General features: G+C 46.1%; 1 protein-coding gene across 8 annotated transcripts in view; it reads right to left on the minus strand.

Annotated features, from left to right (window-relative positions):
• Positions 1-5,494: 5,494 nt before the first annotated feature.
• The window catches only part of KMT5B (lysine methyltransferase 5B), a 57,267-nt gene continuing 43,012 nt past the window's right edge, over positions 5,495-19,749 (minus strand). For 6 of the 8 annotated variants that reach the window (XM_072758559.1, XM_072758560.1, XM_072758558.1 and 3 more), the window contains 2 exons: positions 16,637-16,833; positions 5,495-9,671 (listed from right to left, as the gene is read on the minus strand). In XM_072758559.1, the coding sequence (XP_072614660.1) occupies positions 8,188-9,671; positions 16,637-16,833 (1,681 nt within the window). In that variant the 3' untranslated portion in view covers positions 5,495-8,187. Of the gene's footprint in view, positions 9,672-15,342; positions 16,342-16,636; positions 16,834-19,749 lie in introns of those variants that run through there. The other 2 variants (XM_072758561.1, XM_026004248.2) reach the window with 1 other exon arrangement.

The raw sequence follows: 19,749 nt of genomic DNA on the forward strand, positions 1-19,749 counted from the left end.
CTCTGCCCCTTGGGCTTATGAACTCCTATTCATACGAACTCCTCTGGAGCCTTCTTAATCTCACCTCCTCTTTGAAACCTGCCTCGATTCTCCAGCAGAAGTGACACCTCCTCGGTACTCCCTCAGTGCTTCCCACATACTTCATCGAGGCATGAATCCCGCTCCCTGCCAATCTGTGTACCTGCTACTTGTGAGGGAAAGAGCCGGGGTAGTGGGGGTGGGGAGGGGAGCCACTCCCAGAGGCCCCCCCTCCCCCATGCCTTTTGAGTGCTCTGCACCTATTTGGTGCTCAAGGTGAGAAGGTTGTCAAGGGAGCAGATAAATCCAGAAAGACCCCTGTGGAAGGAGGGCTTGGCTGACTTCTGTCAGCTTTGGCTTGAGGAAGAAAGAACTGCAATTGTTGTGGGTCCATGTCCAGTGGAGACCAGTTCCAGTGGCCCAGCGATTTGAAGTCAGGATGGAAAAGGCTGTGATGGGGATCCCAGGGTGGCTCAGCGGTTTAATGCCTGCCTTCAGCCCAGGGCATGGTCTTGGGGTCCTGGGATCGAGTCCCGCATCAGGCTCCCTGCATGGAGCCTGCTTCTCCCTCTGCCTGTGTCTCTGCCTCTCTCTCTGTATGTCTCTCGTGAATAAATAAATAAAATCTTAAAAAAAAAAAAAAAGGAAAAGGCTGTGATTGCAGGCTGTTTGAGCAGGTGTGTGTTTTTTTTAATTTTTATTGGAGTTCAATTTGCCAACATATAGCATAACACCCAGTGCTCATCCCGCCAAGTGCCCCCCTCTGTGCCCATCACCCAGTCACCCCCACCCCCTGCCCTCCTCCCCTTCCACTACCCCTTGTTCGTTTCCCAGAGTTAGGAGTCTCTCATGTTTTGTCACCCTCATTGATATTTTCACTCATTTTCTCTCCTTTCCCTTTATTCCCTTTCACTAATTTTTATATTCCCCAAATGAATGAGACCATATAATGTTTGTCCTTCTCTGATTGATTTATTTCACTCAGCATAATGCCTTCCAGTTGTTTGAGCAGGTGTTAACGGGAGAGGACGAAGGTCAGAGGCCCAGAGGAGGCCCATGAGCACATAGAGGCCAGCCTATGCTCACTGTTGACTTGGGGACCAGGCCCCAAGTGGGGGCTCATGGCTCTCACTCCTCAATGACTCTGAAGTCAGTGCCAGTGGTACCTCTGCTTGATAGGTGAGAAACTGGAGATCACAGAGGACCTGTGTCTGTCCGTCCCCGCAGAGCTAGGGGAGGGCAGTGAGACCCACAGCCTTCTGCCAGCTGTGCCCAGGGCTGAGCGATTCCCGGAGCCGCTCTGGCCGTTTCTGGGTCCACTTGGAGGCTGCTCAGGCTGTCCTTGGTTCTCCCTTCTGACCCAAGAAGAAAAATGTGGTTTTAGGGGTGCCTGTGTGCTCAGCAGTTGAGCGTCTGCCTTTGGCTCAGGTCCTGATCCCAGGGTCCTGGGATCAAGTCCCACATCCAGCTCCCTTCAGGAAGTCTGCTTCTCCCTCTGCCTGTGTCTCTGCTTCTCTCTGTCTCTCATGAATAAACAAATAAATCTTAAAAAAAAAAAAAAAAAAAAAAGAAAGAAAGAAAGAAAGAAAAAAATGTGGTTTTCCTGGCAAGAAGAGGAAAGAAATGTCCTTCTGTTTGGTTTGCAGGAGACTGACCCTAGGCAGGGTTTTCTCAACCTGCCAGAGGTTAACAGCCACTTCCCATCAGCATCCGACTCCTCACCCCACCCAGGAGGTGAAAGGACACCCGACATGCTGCCGGGGAGTCAGCTATACAAGAGTGTACTAACTCCCCAGCCTTGTGTCTGTAGCTTCCAAAGTGTGCACCCAACCGAGGGGACCTGGTGCTGCTTTAGGGGGTAATGCATAGGGTCCCTCCTGTGTGCCTGGGTGACTTTTGTGTGGAGTCACTGTCGAGATGGAGTCCAGCAACTTGCCAGGCTGGAAGAAAAACTCTTTCTCCGCCGTCTTGAGGCCTCTCTTGTTGGACACACTCTTTCAGATAAAGACAAGTCACGGCTCTCGGGGTTCAGAAAACTCATGAGGCACCCTGTATACTTTTCAAGCCCCGTGTGTCTATTTGACTAATGGGGGCAGGTCACCATGCTTATCTGCATGATAACCCCTGGACAAAGTTCTCCTGTCCCCACCTAACTGCACGGACAGGAGGTAAGAAACAGTGATTGCCATTTGTCATCCATGGAGCTTTCCAGAATTAAGCTGGTGAAGGTGGGGCCTTGTGACTTGGGCTGGCCCCAGTGACCTTGGCTCTGTGACAGTCCAGGCATAGCTCCAAATGCACCCCAGGACCTTGGAGCTGGATCTGGGACTGACGTGTGGCTCTGCTGCTTGCAGGAGCTGCGCCTGCGTGGCCTCGAGCAAGCTGACTCATTCACTGAAACGTCACTTTTGAGCATTTGCTCACCTCCCCAGGAGGCTCAGCAAGCCGCCCAGACCTGAGTAGGGTACCTCCCTGTGTTAATCCCCCACAGGCTAATGTTTCTGGCCAGGTTTGCTTGGTTCCCAGGACTCTCAGTGAAGGCTGTCTGCTGTCATCTTGAGTGAGCTCAGTTCTACCCAGAGTCTTCATCTCCCAGAACCAGGACGCTCTCCCCCTGGGCCCCATCAGGGAGCTTGTCATCACTTAAAATGCAGCCCTTCCAAAGTTCCAAGAGCCCTGCTCCGACCTTGACCTCCTGTCCACCCACGTGTTTGTCTGACTACTGCTGGACTGCTCTCTGACGGCAGGAGTGCCTCCGGGCCTTGGGCGGCTCTACCTGCCAGGGGCCCACTTCTACCGTGGACTCCCCTTCCCTAACCTGCACTCTCTCCAGAGCTCTTCATTCAAGCCCTCTCCTGCCCACCTGAGCCCTATAACCTGCTGTCTTCCGCCACCCCCCACCTGGCTGAGAGCCTAACACCTAGGCTGAGAAGTGAGGCCACTGGCCTTGGCTCCACTGGGTGCCTCCAACACCCACTGGTACCTAGAAGGTGACTGGTCAAGATTTCTGTAATGAGTTATGCTGGGTTTCTATGGGTGGCTTGCTTTTCCTTTCTTGATTCTAAATCTCCTTCATGCTCCTAAAGCTTTGGGGGTTCTCACCTCCTCATCCTCACTCTCAGGTGATCTTGCCTCCTATTTACAAACAAAATGGAAACTTTCATGCTGGCACTGGCTCCACCTCTTTCCTTCTTGTTACTTAGGAAGATAGGCCCGACCTAAGACCAGCCCTCCTCCAGATTCTGAATAACTTCCCCACCTTCCCTTTTGGTAACTCATTCCCTGTGGAAGCTTCTTGTGTTTGTCCTTCATTAACAATACGAATCACCTCCAGGGGTGTCTTGGGTGAGTTGGTTAAGTACCTGCCTTCGATGATCCTGGTGTCCTGGGATCAAGTCCCACATCCCTGCTCAGTAGGGAGACTGCTTCTCTCCCTCTGCCCCTCACCTCTGGTTGTGCTCATCCTCTCTTTCTCAAATAAATAAAATCAATCTTTTTTTTTTTTTTTAAGATTTTATTTATTTATTCATGAGAGACACAGAAAGAGAGAGAGAGAGGCAGAGACACAGGCAGAGGGAGAAGCAGGCTCCATGCAGGGAGCTCGACGTGGGACTCGATCCCAGATCTCCAGGATCACACCCTGGGCTGCAGGCGGTGCTAAACCGCTGCGCCACTGGGGCTGCCCCAATAAAATCAATCTTAAAAAAAAACAACAAACAACCCAATAGGAATTACTTCCTTAACCCCACCTCTCCTTCCAGCTGCCATCCTTCCCTCCCCCTCAGCCAGCTTTCTTCTCTCCCCACTGGCCTGCTCCTCCTGGAGGTGGCATGTCTAGCTAGTTGCCCTCTCCCAGGTCGGGGGTGGGGGTGGCCAGGGGCTGTCTGCCCCCTTCTCCCCTAGGTCCTCACCTGCTCCCACGGCTTTAATTACACCCACCCCAAGGTCTCTCACCTCTTGCCTCCCCACCCCAGCACTAATACATAACAGGTGTTCAACAAATATTAAAGAAATGCAGCCTCACCCCTGTCACTCAGGGTCTCGGACGGCCACCCATTTGCCAGCCCTCTGGTGTGTGAACGTCTCCACAGAGGAGCAGACTTTCTGCAAAACGTGGAAGCATGATCTACTGAATTTAGCAGAAAAACTCACAAATTTGACAAGGAGAAAACAGGATCTGGCAACAAGCTTTTCTTTTAAAGAACATTACGCAAGTCATCACGGGAGGCTGTAGGCCGTCTTTAGTCCTCCGTATTACAAGCTTTCCAAAGGTTTCCACAAACACAAACTTCAGGCCCTAGGAGGTGGGAGTGGCAGAGGTGCGGTGAGAGGGGGTGGAGGCAGCCCTGGTGGGAGGGCCTCCTCCTGACAAATCAAAAGCCTCGCTTTGCCTCTGGGCCTCACCACTAGCAAATGCAAGCAATGCCCAGGCGCTTCTGACCTGGGGAGGGAGAAGCTGCAGGGGCTTTCCGTCACCTCACATGCCTGGGTCGCGCTCACCAGAACCCCGGGGCTACACTAGGGCCCCGCGGCTCCCAGCAAGCACCGGGTGCCTGCCCGTGCCGGAGCTGGCGCTCGAGGAACGGAATCACACCAGGGCTCCGGGCAGCAGGCCGCAAGCTAGCTGCCACTTGGTAGCGGATGGGAGAACTTGTTTCAGGGAGATAGCCTGAGCCCAGACACCAGGCTTGAGCACCTATGGGTGTGCCAGCTCTGTAGCCTTTCCAGGCACTGGGCATCCAGCGGGGGCGGCTGTTTCAACGCGGCAGCTGGTGCTGCCAGCCCAGCCTGCCTCGCCAGGACAGGACGGGCTCACACAAGCTTCCACAGTGACATCGGGCATTGCGGAGAGGCGGTCTAGGGGGATGCCAGGGCAGTTCCTTGACCCCGACCCGAGGCCAGGCCTACTTCTTCCCTCAACTGGGCCTTGCTACAGTAACCAGGACAAAGGAGTTATGCCAGCCTCTAGATAGGCCAGTTTTGTTCCATCAAGCTAGGGAAGAAACTGAGTACTCAGGAGTTGCACAAGTGTGGGGTTGGAGGGCAGTGAGGTTTGAGAGGAGCCTCCCCAGGGGATGAGGAGTGCTTTCCCGCTTTTTTTTTTTTTTTAATATTTTATTTATGAGAGAGAGAGAGAGAGAGAGAGGCAGAGACACAGGCAGAGGGAGAAGCAGGCTCCACACAGGGAGCCCTACGTGGGATCCGATCCCGATCCCGGGTCTCTAGGATCACGCCCTGGGCTAAAGGCGACGCTAAACCGCTGAGCCACCAAGGCTGCCCTTTCCTCTGGTTTCTAAACGGAGTGGCCCTGGAAGCAAACGGAGGCCAGAGGCTGGGGTGCAGGCAACTCCACACTTGCAGGTAACTGGACAGCTCCCAAACCTTTGACCTTACAAATTCATCTTGAAATGAAAACCTCGTGGAGAAAGTCACCCCTCTGATCGCTTCTTTGCAGATACAGCGAACACTGGCCAAATTGTTTTAATTTCCGAATTTATTAAAATGATTAACCTCAATACTGCAAGTGCATGTACAAAATATTTGTAAAAAATGTTTTTAATGAAACGTTAAAGAACTTACCTCAAATGCTGAAAAAGTCCTTTTTTTCATTCTTTCAGTACAAGGAATACATTGTATCTCAAAAGTATTACAACTCGGCAAAACAATTTAAGACAGTAATTTGAAAAATGATTGAAAATTGAATACTTTACATGTACTTTTATGATCATTTCCTAATTCGTACAATGCCAAAATCTTTACGAATCATTGCATAAGCTCAAGCTCAAAGTTGTATTGGACACAACCTCTTCTGAGCGGTCGCCCGCGTGTGGATGTTGCCACTCCACGCGGTGCAGTCTACGCAGCTCCGGGGGCCCTACCCGGTTTCCCTGCAGCGCTTGTGCACCCCGAACTCCCGAGGGGGGGCCGCCGCTCGGGCCCACGGGAGTGTCGGCCTCCAAAAGACGAGGCCACGATAAAGTTAAAACGAACATAAATAAGTTACTAAACTTCAGCTGAGAAATGGAGAAACGTGGGAAATGTGGTATTTTGTGACTTTTTCCTTTCCATGGGAATTCCTGAAATGGCTGTTGCTGGCATTCCGGGAGGTGACCTGAGACGCGGGCTCTGCACCTCTGCGGAAAACACCACACTAAGACGAGGCTGGAGGGGGGGCCACCGCTCTCTGGTGCTTTCCAGACCAAGTCAGAGGCCTGACCTTCCTTGGCCGCGCAGTCTCGCACTTCTCCCGCGAGGGCCTGGGGACAGACCTTGGGGGGCGCAGGCGGAGCCTGGTGGGGGTGCCATGGGTTGGGGGTCTGCGCCCGCCTCCACGCCACTACCTGAGGGGCTGCCCTGCGTGGGACAGACAGTAACGGGGCGACTTGGACCACAAGAGACCTCCCTAAAGGACGTGAGGAGAAACAAAATTCTACATGGCAAACACTTTTATGAATGTTACTCATTTCTATGTGGAACCTAACAGCAATCGTTTTGTGGGCCTCAATCTAGAGTGTCCCCGGAACCTGGAAACCGGGAGGAATCACCTAGAAATAACAGTAAGCATTGAGGTTTTCTCCACTGGACTTTTCATTACAGGCAGATTCCTTGTAATATTTTAAGACATGGGCTAACTTTTCTATAGACACTACACGAATCCCCTAAATTGATTTTACTCAGGAACACTGTATATCTGAAAGCACATGTACACATTTCCCAGAAATAAAGAGACCCACTGGTGTCAAACACCTGCTACAGATTTATATTCCCAAATTCTTTGTCCAATGATTTGTAAAATAATCCAGACAAATGAAAGGTTGGTATTGAACATAAAGTAGTAATCAAAAATTTGCTCATTAAGTTACTTAAAATTAATTTCTCTTTTCAAAGTGCTTCAAAAAAACAAATTAAATCTGACTCCTCTTTTCATTTAACTGATAATATAGTCAAAAAATCTTTGATAGTTTCATACATAAACATAAGCCAAGAACTCCCACTGATGCAGTGCTTAAAACTATATATTTTATAATTTCCTATTTTATTGGCATGAATATTTCTAAACTTAAAAACCTTCCTGGTAAGTTCTTTTAATTTCTTATGACAAAAATTTCTCACAACACACAAATATTTACAACATATACATTGTTTTCAGTTCTTTACACTGAATTTCAAAGACAAACATTTTTATAGGTTACCACAGAACAAAAGCTGTGACTGTTTTTATTTCATAAACTATTATAAGTTAAAGTGAATAGAGTTTTTAATATTCCTTGTAGCATTTTACAAGTGCAACAGAAACCTTGAAGACCCAAATTAAGAGAGCTGTAGTTCATTAGATAAATGTTGCTTGTTGTCATCACATTGTTCACAGCAAAGTTTTGAAAAAATAAGCACCAATCATTCTTGCAAAGAACAATTTTATCTAAAAGGATTGAAAAGTGTTAAATACAAGGTCTTTAATTTACATGACAAGCAATAAATACGCTGTATTGGAACTCATCCTGCACACTGCTATCCTCGTACATATAATGTACTGAAAAGTTAGCGGTCACGCGTGTAATTGTACTTTTTTTTTTTTTAAAGTAACCAATTCGACTCCTAATTGATGGTTTGCTCTTTTTAGGCAAGGCCACAAATAGTACACCTGGGCCAGCAAACAGTGTGAAACTGACAAAACTCCGAGGGGGAGACATTTAGCAAATAAATCAAAAAGCCAAAGATCATTGCTGGTGATATTAGCATATACTAGAAAACCTTAATATGCTGCTACTATGATTTGTTTTAAATTATTGTTTAGTCATATATTAAAGAGCCAGTTGATGCTCTTAGTTTAAAAAAAAGAAAAGAAAATTGTGTAGCCACATTATTGTTTTCAACGTCCTGTGTGGAAAGTTGCTTATCACTGTACAATTTTGCTTGAGCCTTTATTTTACAATGGGGCTTTCCCTCTAACTCAGAATTGCACATAAGAAGGCTATTTAAAAAGTACAATAAAAATTTGCACAAATCAGACTTAGGGAGAGTCAGTGCGCTGTACACTTTCTACAGTATGACGCTGCTAAGTAAAGAGAGAAGGGAAGTGCGGCCGCTAGAACGTCTCGGGTGAGGAATAACTGACTGGAATTTGTTTTTATTTAAGTAGGTTTCCCAGACCAAACTGAGACCAAGAGCTTATGCATTGAGCCTCAAAGACTGGTCTTCTCTCCTCCGGGAAGAAATGTCAATATCTATGGAGTCCTTCCCAACGATCAGCCGCAAGCGCTTAGCTGGAGGAAGAGGAATAAAGTCATCCTCGAAGTCCTCCTCGTAGTCCTCGTCCTCCTCGTCGCCCTCCGAAGAGGAGGGCTCATCTGTGCTCTCCTCCTCATACTGGCTGTAGTCATCCACTTCCATGCGGGACTCCAGCAGCGAGAGAGGGTCGCTGCAGCATACCCCGTTCTCGTGAAGCCCTTCTGTGTATGGCCCCCGACCTTCCTCATCCCGCTTCAGCTGGATCTTTAGTTTTGTGGAGCTGCTGCCTGACCCTGAGTTAAACCCATTATTGAGCTTTGCTACATACAGATTATTATCATTTTCATGGTCTTTACTTAACTTGATGCTTATTTTTGAAGAATTCATCCCATCATTCTCTTGGTCGTTTGTCTTGCTGCTGCTATCGTGACGCCTACGAAGAGTCAATTTGGGAATCCCAGAGTTATTCTCCAAGATCAACTGGGCATCATACCTTGTGATCCGCCTCTTCTTTTTACTTTTTGCAGTTCTGAAGCCATCTTTTGTTTTGAAGCCGTCAGACGTCACAACTGAACCGCCACCGGGTGATGGACTGGGAGCCCAGTCTGGGTAGCTTCCCGGTGTGGCCTCCGAGGCGCTGTGCTCGCCCTGCTCGCAGTGGGGCCCCAGCACCTCCGGTGCCACACTGGCTTCCCCAGGGGACTCCTGCCCTACAGCGGCCTCCTCGGCTTTGGCCACCTGTTTCACAAGTTTTCCTTGTCGCGATTTCTTCTTGGACAAACCACTGTCACTCCTTGGACACTTTGCTTCCCCCTTTTGTGCAGTTCCATGAGCCGGGTCTTCTTCTTGTGCCACGGGAGTTGGCTGCTCGCCACCGTCCGGGCAAGGTTCTGTCACGCTGCTTGTATAGCCGTCCAACGTATTTGGTTCTAGCTTGATGTCAGAAGGCTCCTTCGGGTTCATCCTTGTCCTGGTTGAGCGCCTGGTGGTGTAGGTGCAGGGGACGCCATCCCCGAGCGGCGGGGTGCCCCGGCTGGAGCTCTGTCTGTGCTCTCTCGCCGCGTGTCTAGTTAAGCACCCACTAGCTGCTGTGGCTTGAGCTGGTCCCTCTGGCTCCTTGTCTTTTTTAATGGGTAAGTTTTTATACAGAACTACTTTGGGCTCTTTAAGTACTAAGTTCCCCATCTCGAGTTTTCTCGAAGCACTCTTTTGCTCCAGCCGTTTGCAATGATTTCTTAATTTTATCTTTGAAAGTAAAGGCTTTGCAGGCTTTTTCAGTTTCTTTGGTACCCTGGAATTATTTATATGAGTTAGCTTAGATGAGGTAGAGTTGGAAGAAGCTGGAATTCTTGACATAGATTGCCTTGTTAATGTTCTGCTCTTGCTGTTCTTTTTCACACCAACTGAAGATTTTCGGTTAGGAGCTGTAAATTAAGGAGAAAAAAAAAAGGATGAAAATCAGCCTTGGTAACACAGGAGTGCTCAACAAAACAGTGCCCACACCTGTCAGCTATGAAATGTTCGGATACTACAGCACGTGCAGGACAGACCCCGTTCCATCTCCGCTGGCACACGAGCACCCCCATAACACTTTCCTTAACTTCCCAACTGCTGCCTCCGAGTTACAGAGCATTTGTGTGTTTCACACAGCAAGGTCCGGGATTCCACTCCGAGCCTGTCCACAATCTATCACAGTACATGTCCACAGAAAGAATTTATTTTCCTGAGTCATCTTCCCAAGTATTTTACCACATAAAAGATTTGAAGTAAATGAGGAAAAATAAGATTTTCTTTCACAAATAAGATGTTCTTAACATCATCATTTAAAATGGCTTTCTAAAATCCATTACTCATTAACTCAAAGGAAGTATAACACTCGACCAGTAATACAGAACAGAAATACATTATTAATGAGCTCTAACGGACACATTCTATTATCACAATGCTTTCTTTCTTTCTTTTTTTTTAAGATTTTATTTATTTATTCATAGAGACAGAAAGAGAGAGAGAGGCAGACACAGGCAGAGGGAGAAGCAGGCATCACATAGAGAGCCTGATGTGGGACTCGATCGAGGGTCTCGAGGATCACGCCCTGGGCTGCAGGCGGCGTTAAACCGCTGCGCCACCGGGGCTGCCCCTCACAATGGTTTCCTTTTTTTTCCCCCCTCACAATGGTTTCAAACAAACAAGAGAGACTCTAAGAACCATATATTGTTTTTCAACAACGAACTTCACTGCACAAAGTTCTCCCTCCAACTCCGTGAGGACCAGCAGACTTCCAAGGCAGAACTCGCTTGGCCCCATTCCTCCGGGGAGCGCCTGCTACCAACAATCAAACTAAGGCAGGAAGAAGCATGCTACTAGAGTTACGCTCTTGGGACAGAAGGGGATCTATCTTCCTCTGGACAAGCATACAGAAAGGCTGTGATGACCCTACTGGGAACAGCCAGCTGAGGACCAACATGACAGGTGATCAGATTCTCAAAAGGTTTACAGGTGACTCAAGTTTAAGCTGCTTCCATGGTGAGCTTCTAACCTTACCACGGATTTTCTGCTGCCTTTATATTTTTCTCTCCATTTGTATTTTGGACCTATGTATAATAGTGTTTTACAGTAGCCAATTTCTCAATTACTTATAGGTAATTGACCCTCAGACCCTACCTGAAAACCTCTTCCTATCAAACTACCCTTCAGTCATTCACTAGGGAAGCTGGGATGACCAAACTAATAATTCCCTCTTCTCACAAGAAAACAGCGAGAGTAAAAAGCAACTATGGGTAAATCCAGCATGCTGTCCAACAAAGACTGTTGCTAACTACATGCCCAAGGGTTGCCAGGGCGACTGTTGTTCCTTCTGCATGGCTAAGCAAGTAAGTTACCATTAGTTAGTTTTTATTGGGAGAGAAGAGCAAGAATGCATTAAAGCATTGCAAAAATATCAAACCACCAAGAATAGAAGGCTCTGTACTCAAGAAAGGTGTCTCATAAATGGCTTTGGGGTACCCAAAGCAGCACAATTCCCAGGAATGAGATCCCCCAATCAGACCAAGAATGTGCTTATTTATCCATGTGGGCTACCACCCCAAAACAGCCACTTATTTCTAGAATAGTAGGAGTCATGGTTTGGATGCCATTCAACTGATGTAGCATGAATTGGAATTAAATAGAATAGCTAGAAATTATTTTTTAAAATACAAGGCTACATAGGGCATTCTTTTGTTAAAGGACCTCTTTATGCTTACAAGGCTTCCTACAAGGTAGGCTGAGAAGACGTGCTTGTTGATGTAAATGCATGTCAGGGTCCCGTACTTGGCTTTCTCAAATATGGCTGTGAAGTCCCTTTGGCTCTTCAAGGACCAAACTTCAAGGACCAAACTTGGTTCTTAGCCTTACTATTCCTTTGGCCATTCTGTTCTCATTTTGTACATGCAATCGCCCCTTCACAATGAAAACATAATACACCAAATGCTTGGCCACAATCCCCTGCAATTTGGATCCAGCCTGTCCTTCTATGGAGACAACCTTTGCCAATCTTGGAAGACCTTCTTGGCATGAAATCCAGCAAGCACTTTCCAGTTCTTCCCCTTCTTCTTTCTCTGCAGAATGTGACACTAATAACCACTTTCTTCCTTGAAAACCCATCCCGTTGGCTGCCCACAGGAGCACACTCCCCTGTCCTTCCATCTGCCCCTTCAACTGCGCTCGCTGGGCCTCTGCTGTCCTAGCCTCTTTGGAAACTACGTGCATTCTCTGGGTGATAAGCATCTATCCCCAGCCCCCATATGGCTCTTGCAACTGAAGCACTGGCAGCTCCCGAATCACTTTCTCTAGCCTCTCTCCTAGATTAGATGCATATTGCCAGACACTGCTGGCATCTAGATCTTACTGAGGATGGACTCCTCACACTCCACATGCCCAAACTGAACTCACCATTAAGCTTCACAGCTGCTTCTCCTTCTAAGTTCTCCATCCTGCTCAGTAACACCACCATCTGCCCAGCTGCCCAAGCAGATAGTGAGGCGACTCCACGACTCTTGCTTTCCCTGACTGCCTCACCCAATTAGCCATAATGTCCCCGTGGATTCCACTCCTGCAGCACCCCTGTGGCCATCTACTTCTCTCGGTTCACAGTCCCCAGCCTGAACCATGGCAACAACACCCCTATCTTTTCTCATCTCTCCCATTGCTTCCCCAACATCCTGTTGTCTACCATGTGCCCAGAATGATCGTCCTAGTATAACATGTCACTGGCAGGCTTTAAAACTTTCAGGAACTTAATGCCCTATGAATAAACCCATAATTTTAAACAATGGTCATATCTCTTTCCCACCCTCTACTCCAGCCATGATGTACTTTACTTATTTGGGCCCTACTCTCGTCCCTACAGCTCCATTTATGAATTCTCTCTGCTCTCAACATGCTTTACTTGGCCAACCCCCCATCCCCTTTAAGACTCAGCTTAGGAAATGCTTTGCTCAGGGAGCCTTTGCGATGTTTTACAAATGACAGGTCACCGTTCCTCTGTATTCTCAGAGCACCTGAAATTCTCCTTACTCCAGCTTGTATTTTAATCTATTAGGTGAGTCTCATTTTATGGTGATTCTGAATCCACCCCTGCTTCCAACAGATTTTGTTAGCTGACTATAGTGAACCACTGACAAAGCACTTGTGTTTGTGTTCTAAACAGCACAAAATAAACTGTATTTGATGCTATGTATTACTTCTATAGAGATCTCACTTTTGTATGTTCATGTATTGGTCTAGTCTCATTTTAAAAACAGTATCTCAACAAAAGCCCAGCTAAGAGGTAAGTCATTAAGTCAAAGGTCAGAAAAGACACAGACAGGCTGGGGAGGAGACATGTGAGCAATGTGACTAAGATGGGAGCCCCAAGGGTGCCCAAGGCTCTTCTCTCCCAGATGGTTTACCCAGTCCTCTGGGGGTTCAGGCTGACAGTGATGGTAGGCTAAAGGAGGAAGACAGTAGCCACAACACAAGCTAATGGAAGTCTGTCAAGAGACTGAGGATTTTGACAAAGTGGAGATCAGGTATCGCGGCTCCCCGGGGTCCCAGTACTGCCACACATAGGCGACTCTCTGGCCTAGCGGTGGGGACAAACCCCCAGTGCATTACCTAAGACAGTAATTTTATTTTTAGCAATTATTATGTACTGGTGCTATGCAAAATAGACAAACCAGTTATGATCTCAATCCTAAGACACATTCTTTGTAGTAAGTGCTATTAAATCCATGTGACCACCAAGCTCGTATGGACGAGCATGCCTAAGATTGTCCACTTGGTAAGTGGAAGAGGTGCGATTTGGACCGAGGTCTGTGGCTTAAGATCCACTGTACTAAGTCGGCCACAGAGTTACAGTGTGGGTCCCAAGTCCTGGGTAGAGGGCCCACGGCATGGCCATCACCACCATTTCAGGGTGTCCTCCAAATTGCAAGGCAGCCCTGTGTGGGTATCAAGAATTACAGCCAGATATAAGAACAGCAAAACATCATCAAAGCTTCCCGCACGCTCGGGCTGGGTTCTGTACTGGAAAAGTCCTGGAAATGCACACTATAAACGTGAACCAAGGGAGTGTGAGGACCATCCACAGCCTGGCATCTTCAGAAGTTGAAGATCCAGAAAACCCCGAATAAGACTTTAAAGAGTTCACTTCAAGTTTGTCAGGCACAACAAGCATCTTCCATCTCACGTGACCAACACATACTGGCAGTGGCTGCCTGGAGCAGGGTGTTGGAAAGGACTCTGAAGCAGCCTGTAGGCTCAGCAGCAGAGAGTGTTCGGATCAACAGAGAAGTCTGACAGTTGAGAGTGAGAAGTGGGTGACCCAGTCCACTGTATCTAGGACAGGCGCTCCAGAGTTAAGATAAACCTATTCCACTAGCCTTGTCTTCTGGGTCTCACACTGACTCGTGGCACTGTCACGACCCACACCCCGTATCACAGCACTGACTATGGGGGTATGTGTGGCCTAGCCATCGAGGCATGAGAGGCCTAAAAAGCCACAATCTTCTAAAATGGCATTATAATTCAAGTTTGTGGACTGAATTTGTGAAAATGGATTTCTTGTTGTTTCCTCTTTCCAGATGCTAAAGCCAACAGTCAGCTTGTGGCTCTTGAGACACTTTTCAAAAAAAGAATCTGTGCAGAAGAAATAATTTTTCTCCTAAGCAGAAATGTTTCCTTAAAAAGAACACATAAGCTGTTCAAAGAAAGTAGTTCTCTGCCAGGTGAACTCTAAACAAACTGCAGAATAAGGATGGCAGCTGCACACGGAGAAAGGACCCTGAGTCCATAAGCAACAAGTAGGCTGCCTCCTTTAGGACAGGGCTCAGGCAGCTCTGGCTTTGCTTCCGGCTGCAATTTGAAAAAGTCTTTCTTAAAAACCGGTAGAAGTGTATGGTCAAGACAGACACTGAAAGAAATACCGTCTGAAAGAATACCTGTGGGAACTTGAAAGAACACTGCTGTGAAAGTGACCTAGTGTAGGGCAGTCTGCTCCTCCAGAGTATGGAGTTGCATCTGTCAACTCACACAAAGTTAGCTACAACCGACCCTCCAAGTACTCAAAACCATCATTCTGCAGAAAGGTAATTTGAACAAAGTCAGCCCCCTCCCATCAGCAGTCACGGGGAAGTGCTGCATTTCTACTCAGTCATGCTGAGACCACAGCTCAAATGGCATTTATAGTCTGCTCGGCATCACTGTGTACTTGTATCCTGGAGCTAAAGCGTAAGCTCCCTGAGGGAGGAACCTGAGTCTCATTCATCTCTGTTATCTCTTCAACAACTAGTAGGCTTTTAAGTATTTGGTTTACTAATAAACATTTCCTAGATGGTCCCACAGCAGTCAGTACGCTTCCAGAAACTACCTATATTATGCTCTTTTAGACTCCGTGGTGTACTGAGTTCAGTATGTATACAGTAGGAATAGAGTTAACGCCCCCCGTGTCACAGAGCCATCCGGTGTGGGCAGCGTGGTGGCCGTGTCCGCGCTCTGTAGTGTTTCATGCACATATTTCTAAACCAGGCTTCACAAGTCTCCAGTTTCACCAAGGAACCAGACTCCGAAAACAAAACGTTGATTATGTTCCATTTATTATTAGAACCAACAGTCAACAGTGAATGACGGGCTAACTGCTCTCTCTGTTCACCTGGGACATTAAAGACTGGAATAGGAACACAGTACTGCTCTTCCACTATGGGGGTTACACCTGGACTCTGACCCTCCAGCAGCAGGCGGATGCAGGAATTCACGGCAGTGACAGTGGCCATCACAGGACAAGCCTTCCCTTCTCTCCAGGGTTTTCTGCAGGGGAAGGGTGCATCCACGCTGGGCTGCAAACATCTGAAGATGGGGAGAGGAGCCTCAAACAACCCGACTCCAGAAGGCACAGAGGTGCTACCAAGTATCTTCAGACACTTGGCATGCCAGAACAGGAACCCCTAGGGATCACTGAGTCAAAACCTTGAGGCTTTATTCCTGTCAGAAACAAGTCAGACTAAAAAGCCTACAGCTTTAGTGGCAATGAGAGGAAACTGGTGTTACCCAGAGGAAACGGCAGCCATGAGCATGGTCCCAGGACTTCAAAGTTCCACAAACATGACGCGTTTCCTTTTGCCCGGCTAGGCTTGCTTCGCTTTCTTGCCTCTTTATTCTCCATTCTCTCTGTTTCCAGTTTCCATACGGTCTTGCCCCCACGCACAACTGGCATCTTAATGCTGGCTTCTTCTTTGCACCTCTCTTGCTCCTTTCAGTGGTGGCTAACGCACCACGTCACAGTACAGCGACATTTGAAACGCTCCTCTATCACAATTCTGAGTCTGGTAACTGGTGGTTTGGTGAATGGGCTCAGTTCAGTTTGCAAAGGGCAAGCAAGCAGTAAAAAGGCAGAAGCCTTGAGGCCAGAGCTATGAACTGCCCAAGTTCGCATCATGCGTGCTAATGGACCAGCTTGGCGCATGGACACGTACGTGCCTCTACGCCTCTACCCAGTCCTTCGTCTTCCTGTAGGACCTACCGCCATCACGACAGTCAAACTAACACCTTGAAAATGTTTCTCTCAAACATAGGACGACCCTGGAACACATGATGAAGAATGTAATATCCAGTTACCAGGAATTCAAGAAAAGCAGACAGTTCAGTCTAGAGTACAGGACTGATCTGGAGGCAGGATACAGACTGCTTTTGTGCTCAGATCGTTTCTAGAACCTTGCAGTGCTGCTGAAGCACACGAGTCCCAGAGCTTCTCTCAATTTTTAAAAGATCAAAACTACTGAAGTGAAGCACACTTTAGAAAGATCATTGTGTAAAAATACTTTAAAAATAATAATTAAAAAAAGAAGATAGATGCTTATCAATCTCCCTTACTTACTTGCATTGTTTTTTTCCTGAGTGGTATCTGCATCAGTGTTAGAGCTGACAGATTGACTGTCTGAGTTTTTGCTGCTGTCACCTAACTTTTTAAGCCTATTTAAGCGTTTATCTGTCTCTCTGAGTCCGTATTTGCTATTGATAACAGGAGCAGGTGCAGGCAGTCCCACTCTGGATTTAAAAGCACCGGTTCCCCGTCTGAAAGAGAAAACAGCACAGGTTAAACAGACAGTGTATTAACTATAAGGTCAGCTGCTGAGGGCTCATGGCCACATCAAGTTCACAGATGAGGCACACTCACGAGGCCTCCATCATCATTGGAAATCTGCTAGGTCTAACACTCACAAAGTGGCACCTAGGTGGCTCAGTGGTTGAGTGTTTGCCTTCCACTCAGGTCGTGATCCTGGGGTCCTGGGATGGAGTCTCGCATCAGGCTCCCTGCAGGGAGCCTGCTTCTCCCTCTGCCTAGGTCTATTTCTGTGTCTCTCATGAATAAATAAAAGTCCTTTTTAAAAAAATGTTTAACACTTTCAAAAGAATTAAGTGTATCTAAAATTGACACAAAAAACTCCTTTAAACCTTAAATAACAACCTATGATTATTATCAATTAATTATCAATCGCCCACGAGAAACTCCTAGACCCTGTAGAAGTCCACGTGTAGGTAGAATTCCTCAGTTTCAAAGCTGCTTAATTGATAGTTAGATCTACATTATATCTTAAATAACCCACCCATTAATTATATTCCAGCTTTGCTCTATGCAACTTAACTCTGTAATACTAAATATTAAGAATTAAGGAATTTAAAAACCCAGAGAACTTCCATAAATTAAGTCATTATATAGATCTTGATGTTAGATACAAACAAATCTTAATTGAAAAAAATTTTTTTTTAAAGATTTTATTTATTTATTCATGAGAGACACACACACAGAGAGAGGCAGAGACACAGGCAGAGGGAGAAGCAGGCTCCATGCAGGAAGCCTGTCGTGGGACTCAATCCCGGGTCTCCAGGATGACGCCCTGGGCTGAAGGCGGTGCTAAACCGCTGAGCCACCTGGGCTGCCCTTAACTGAAATTCTGTATAAGATGGCTGTATCAGGGAAAATTTAACTTCCAAAACAATAAAAACTGTTTAATTTCTTTCAAGTTATTGAGATAAACGTGAATGACCATAATTAACACAACGTTACTAAATAAAAGACATTAAAAGACTTGCTTTTACTACGGAACAAGAATGATTTGTAGCCTACTCTAATAATTTTATTTTTATGTAAGTTCTTCTGAAACAAGGGTGCTCACGAAGAGGCTCTGATCAACCTTAATGAATCTAGCTTTGCAGACATTAATTTTATTTGGTGACTACTTCTACTCAATTTAAGAGAAGTTGTTAATGAGATTTTAAAAAGGCACTACATATTACAATTAAAAAGTGAGAAATCTTTTTGGCCGAAATGTCTTCACTGATTTGTTTTTTTTGTCCTCAGCTTGTAAATGAAAAGCTGTATACAACAACTTTTGAACACACAGTAAACTGTGGGTGCCCTCCAGCCTAGGAGCAGTACTGGCTTCCATAAGATCCTGATTCCTTCCTTTCAGGATGTGGATGTGGATGTGGATGAGGACAAAGTAACTTCTCCAAGTAATTGGAGTGCTCAACTTTTAGCTAAGGGACAAAACAAAACTTTCAATTTCCCTTCCTACCATCTTACGTCTTAAAGCTAGGGGCCACACACCCAAACCTATCGCCAAAACTCTCTCTGGTAAGTAGGGTGAGCATTCTTGCTTTCTTCACCTTTCCAGAACAGATTTGGAACTCTATTTCTATTAATGTTTCTATTAAAATCACAACAATCTTACTGTGTGGCTGCCTCAGTTCTGATCTTGGAATGTGAGTTAGAGATCATGGTAAAACACCCAGGTAATCATTACCCAGGCAGGCAAGCAGTTCCACTTCACTCCACATTAAAACATGTGCAGAAAGAAAATACAGTTAATGTCAAAGGTGATTTCATTTCATGGAGATTAAGAGAGTAATACAACATTTTCAGATATTCCATGCCTCTTCCCCATAACCTTTAACATTTCTGGTTCATATCTAGAAAAATGGGCCATATTAAAAGTATGCTTAAATACAAATGATCATGATGGAATTATTTTTTCTGGAAATTAGAGGTTCTTTTTTTTTTAAAGTACTCTACCATTCATCTGCTTCTCTACTTCCCTGATTTTTTCTAACTTATGCAAGTAAGACTTGCTCCTGCTTGCTACAAGCAAAACAATCCTAGGATCTAAATCCATACAGCAAAAGTTGACAGTCAGCCACCCTGCACCCCCAAAGCCCTGAGGTACCAGTGTTAATTGCCTGCCAGTGTGTCATCCTTCATTTGTTTACCATAGTCTGTACAACAGTCTATGTGGTTGGTTTTTAAGCAAACAAAACCAAAAACGAAACAAAAATGTACAGTAATACTCAGCAATCAGCTTTATCATTACATTTTGTACAAATACATCTAAACTGAACATGTTTTGAAAATTGTATTTTTACACTGAATACACATTCCATGATATATTCTATCATTCCTCATTGATGGTTACTGAAACTTGCAGGGTTTTTTGTTGTTGTTGTTGTTATGTTGCTATAGAAACCAAATCTTTACTACCACTCACATTTCCACAGGACAGATTCTTCCATATGGGACTGACTGCCAGGTAAAAGGGTGCTCTTATTTTGAAATACTGCAGATAATTCGTGGTCCTACTAACAGTGTATGAGTGCCCGTTTCTCCACATCTTCACCAGCACTACAAAGTATACCTCTTAAATTTTACCAATTTGATAGTGACAACGAATACCCAATTAGTGTTTTAACTGCTTTGTTTATGGCCATGATTTTTTGTGAGGCATCCTCCTTACCTTTCTCTTCTGGAGTCTGTCTTTTCCTTATGACTTTCTAGGAGCTTCTTTGTTATTTGGATTATTTACTCTTTGCCACATGTGTACTGTTTTCCCTCTGGTTCATCAGTTATCTTTGACTTTACTTTTGACCAGACATTTTCGTAGTCACTGTTTCTTATTTCTCTCAAAACATGTCCACTACCCCAAGCTTAGGCAG

The sequence above is a fragment of the Vulpes vulpes genome, chromosome 5, assembly GCF_048418805.1.
Source record: "Vulpes vulpes isolate BD-2025 chromosome 5, VulVul3, whole genome shotgun sequence".
NCBI lineage: Eukaryota > Metazoa > Chordata > Mammalia > Carnivora > Canidae > Vulpes > Vulpes vulpes.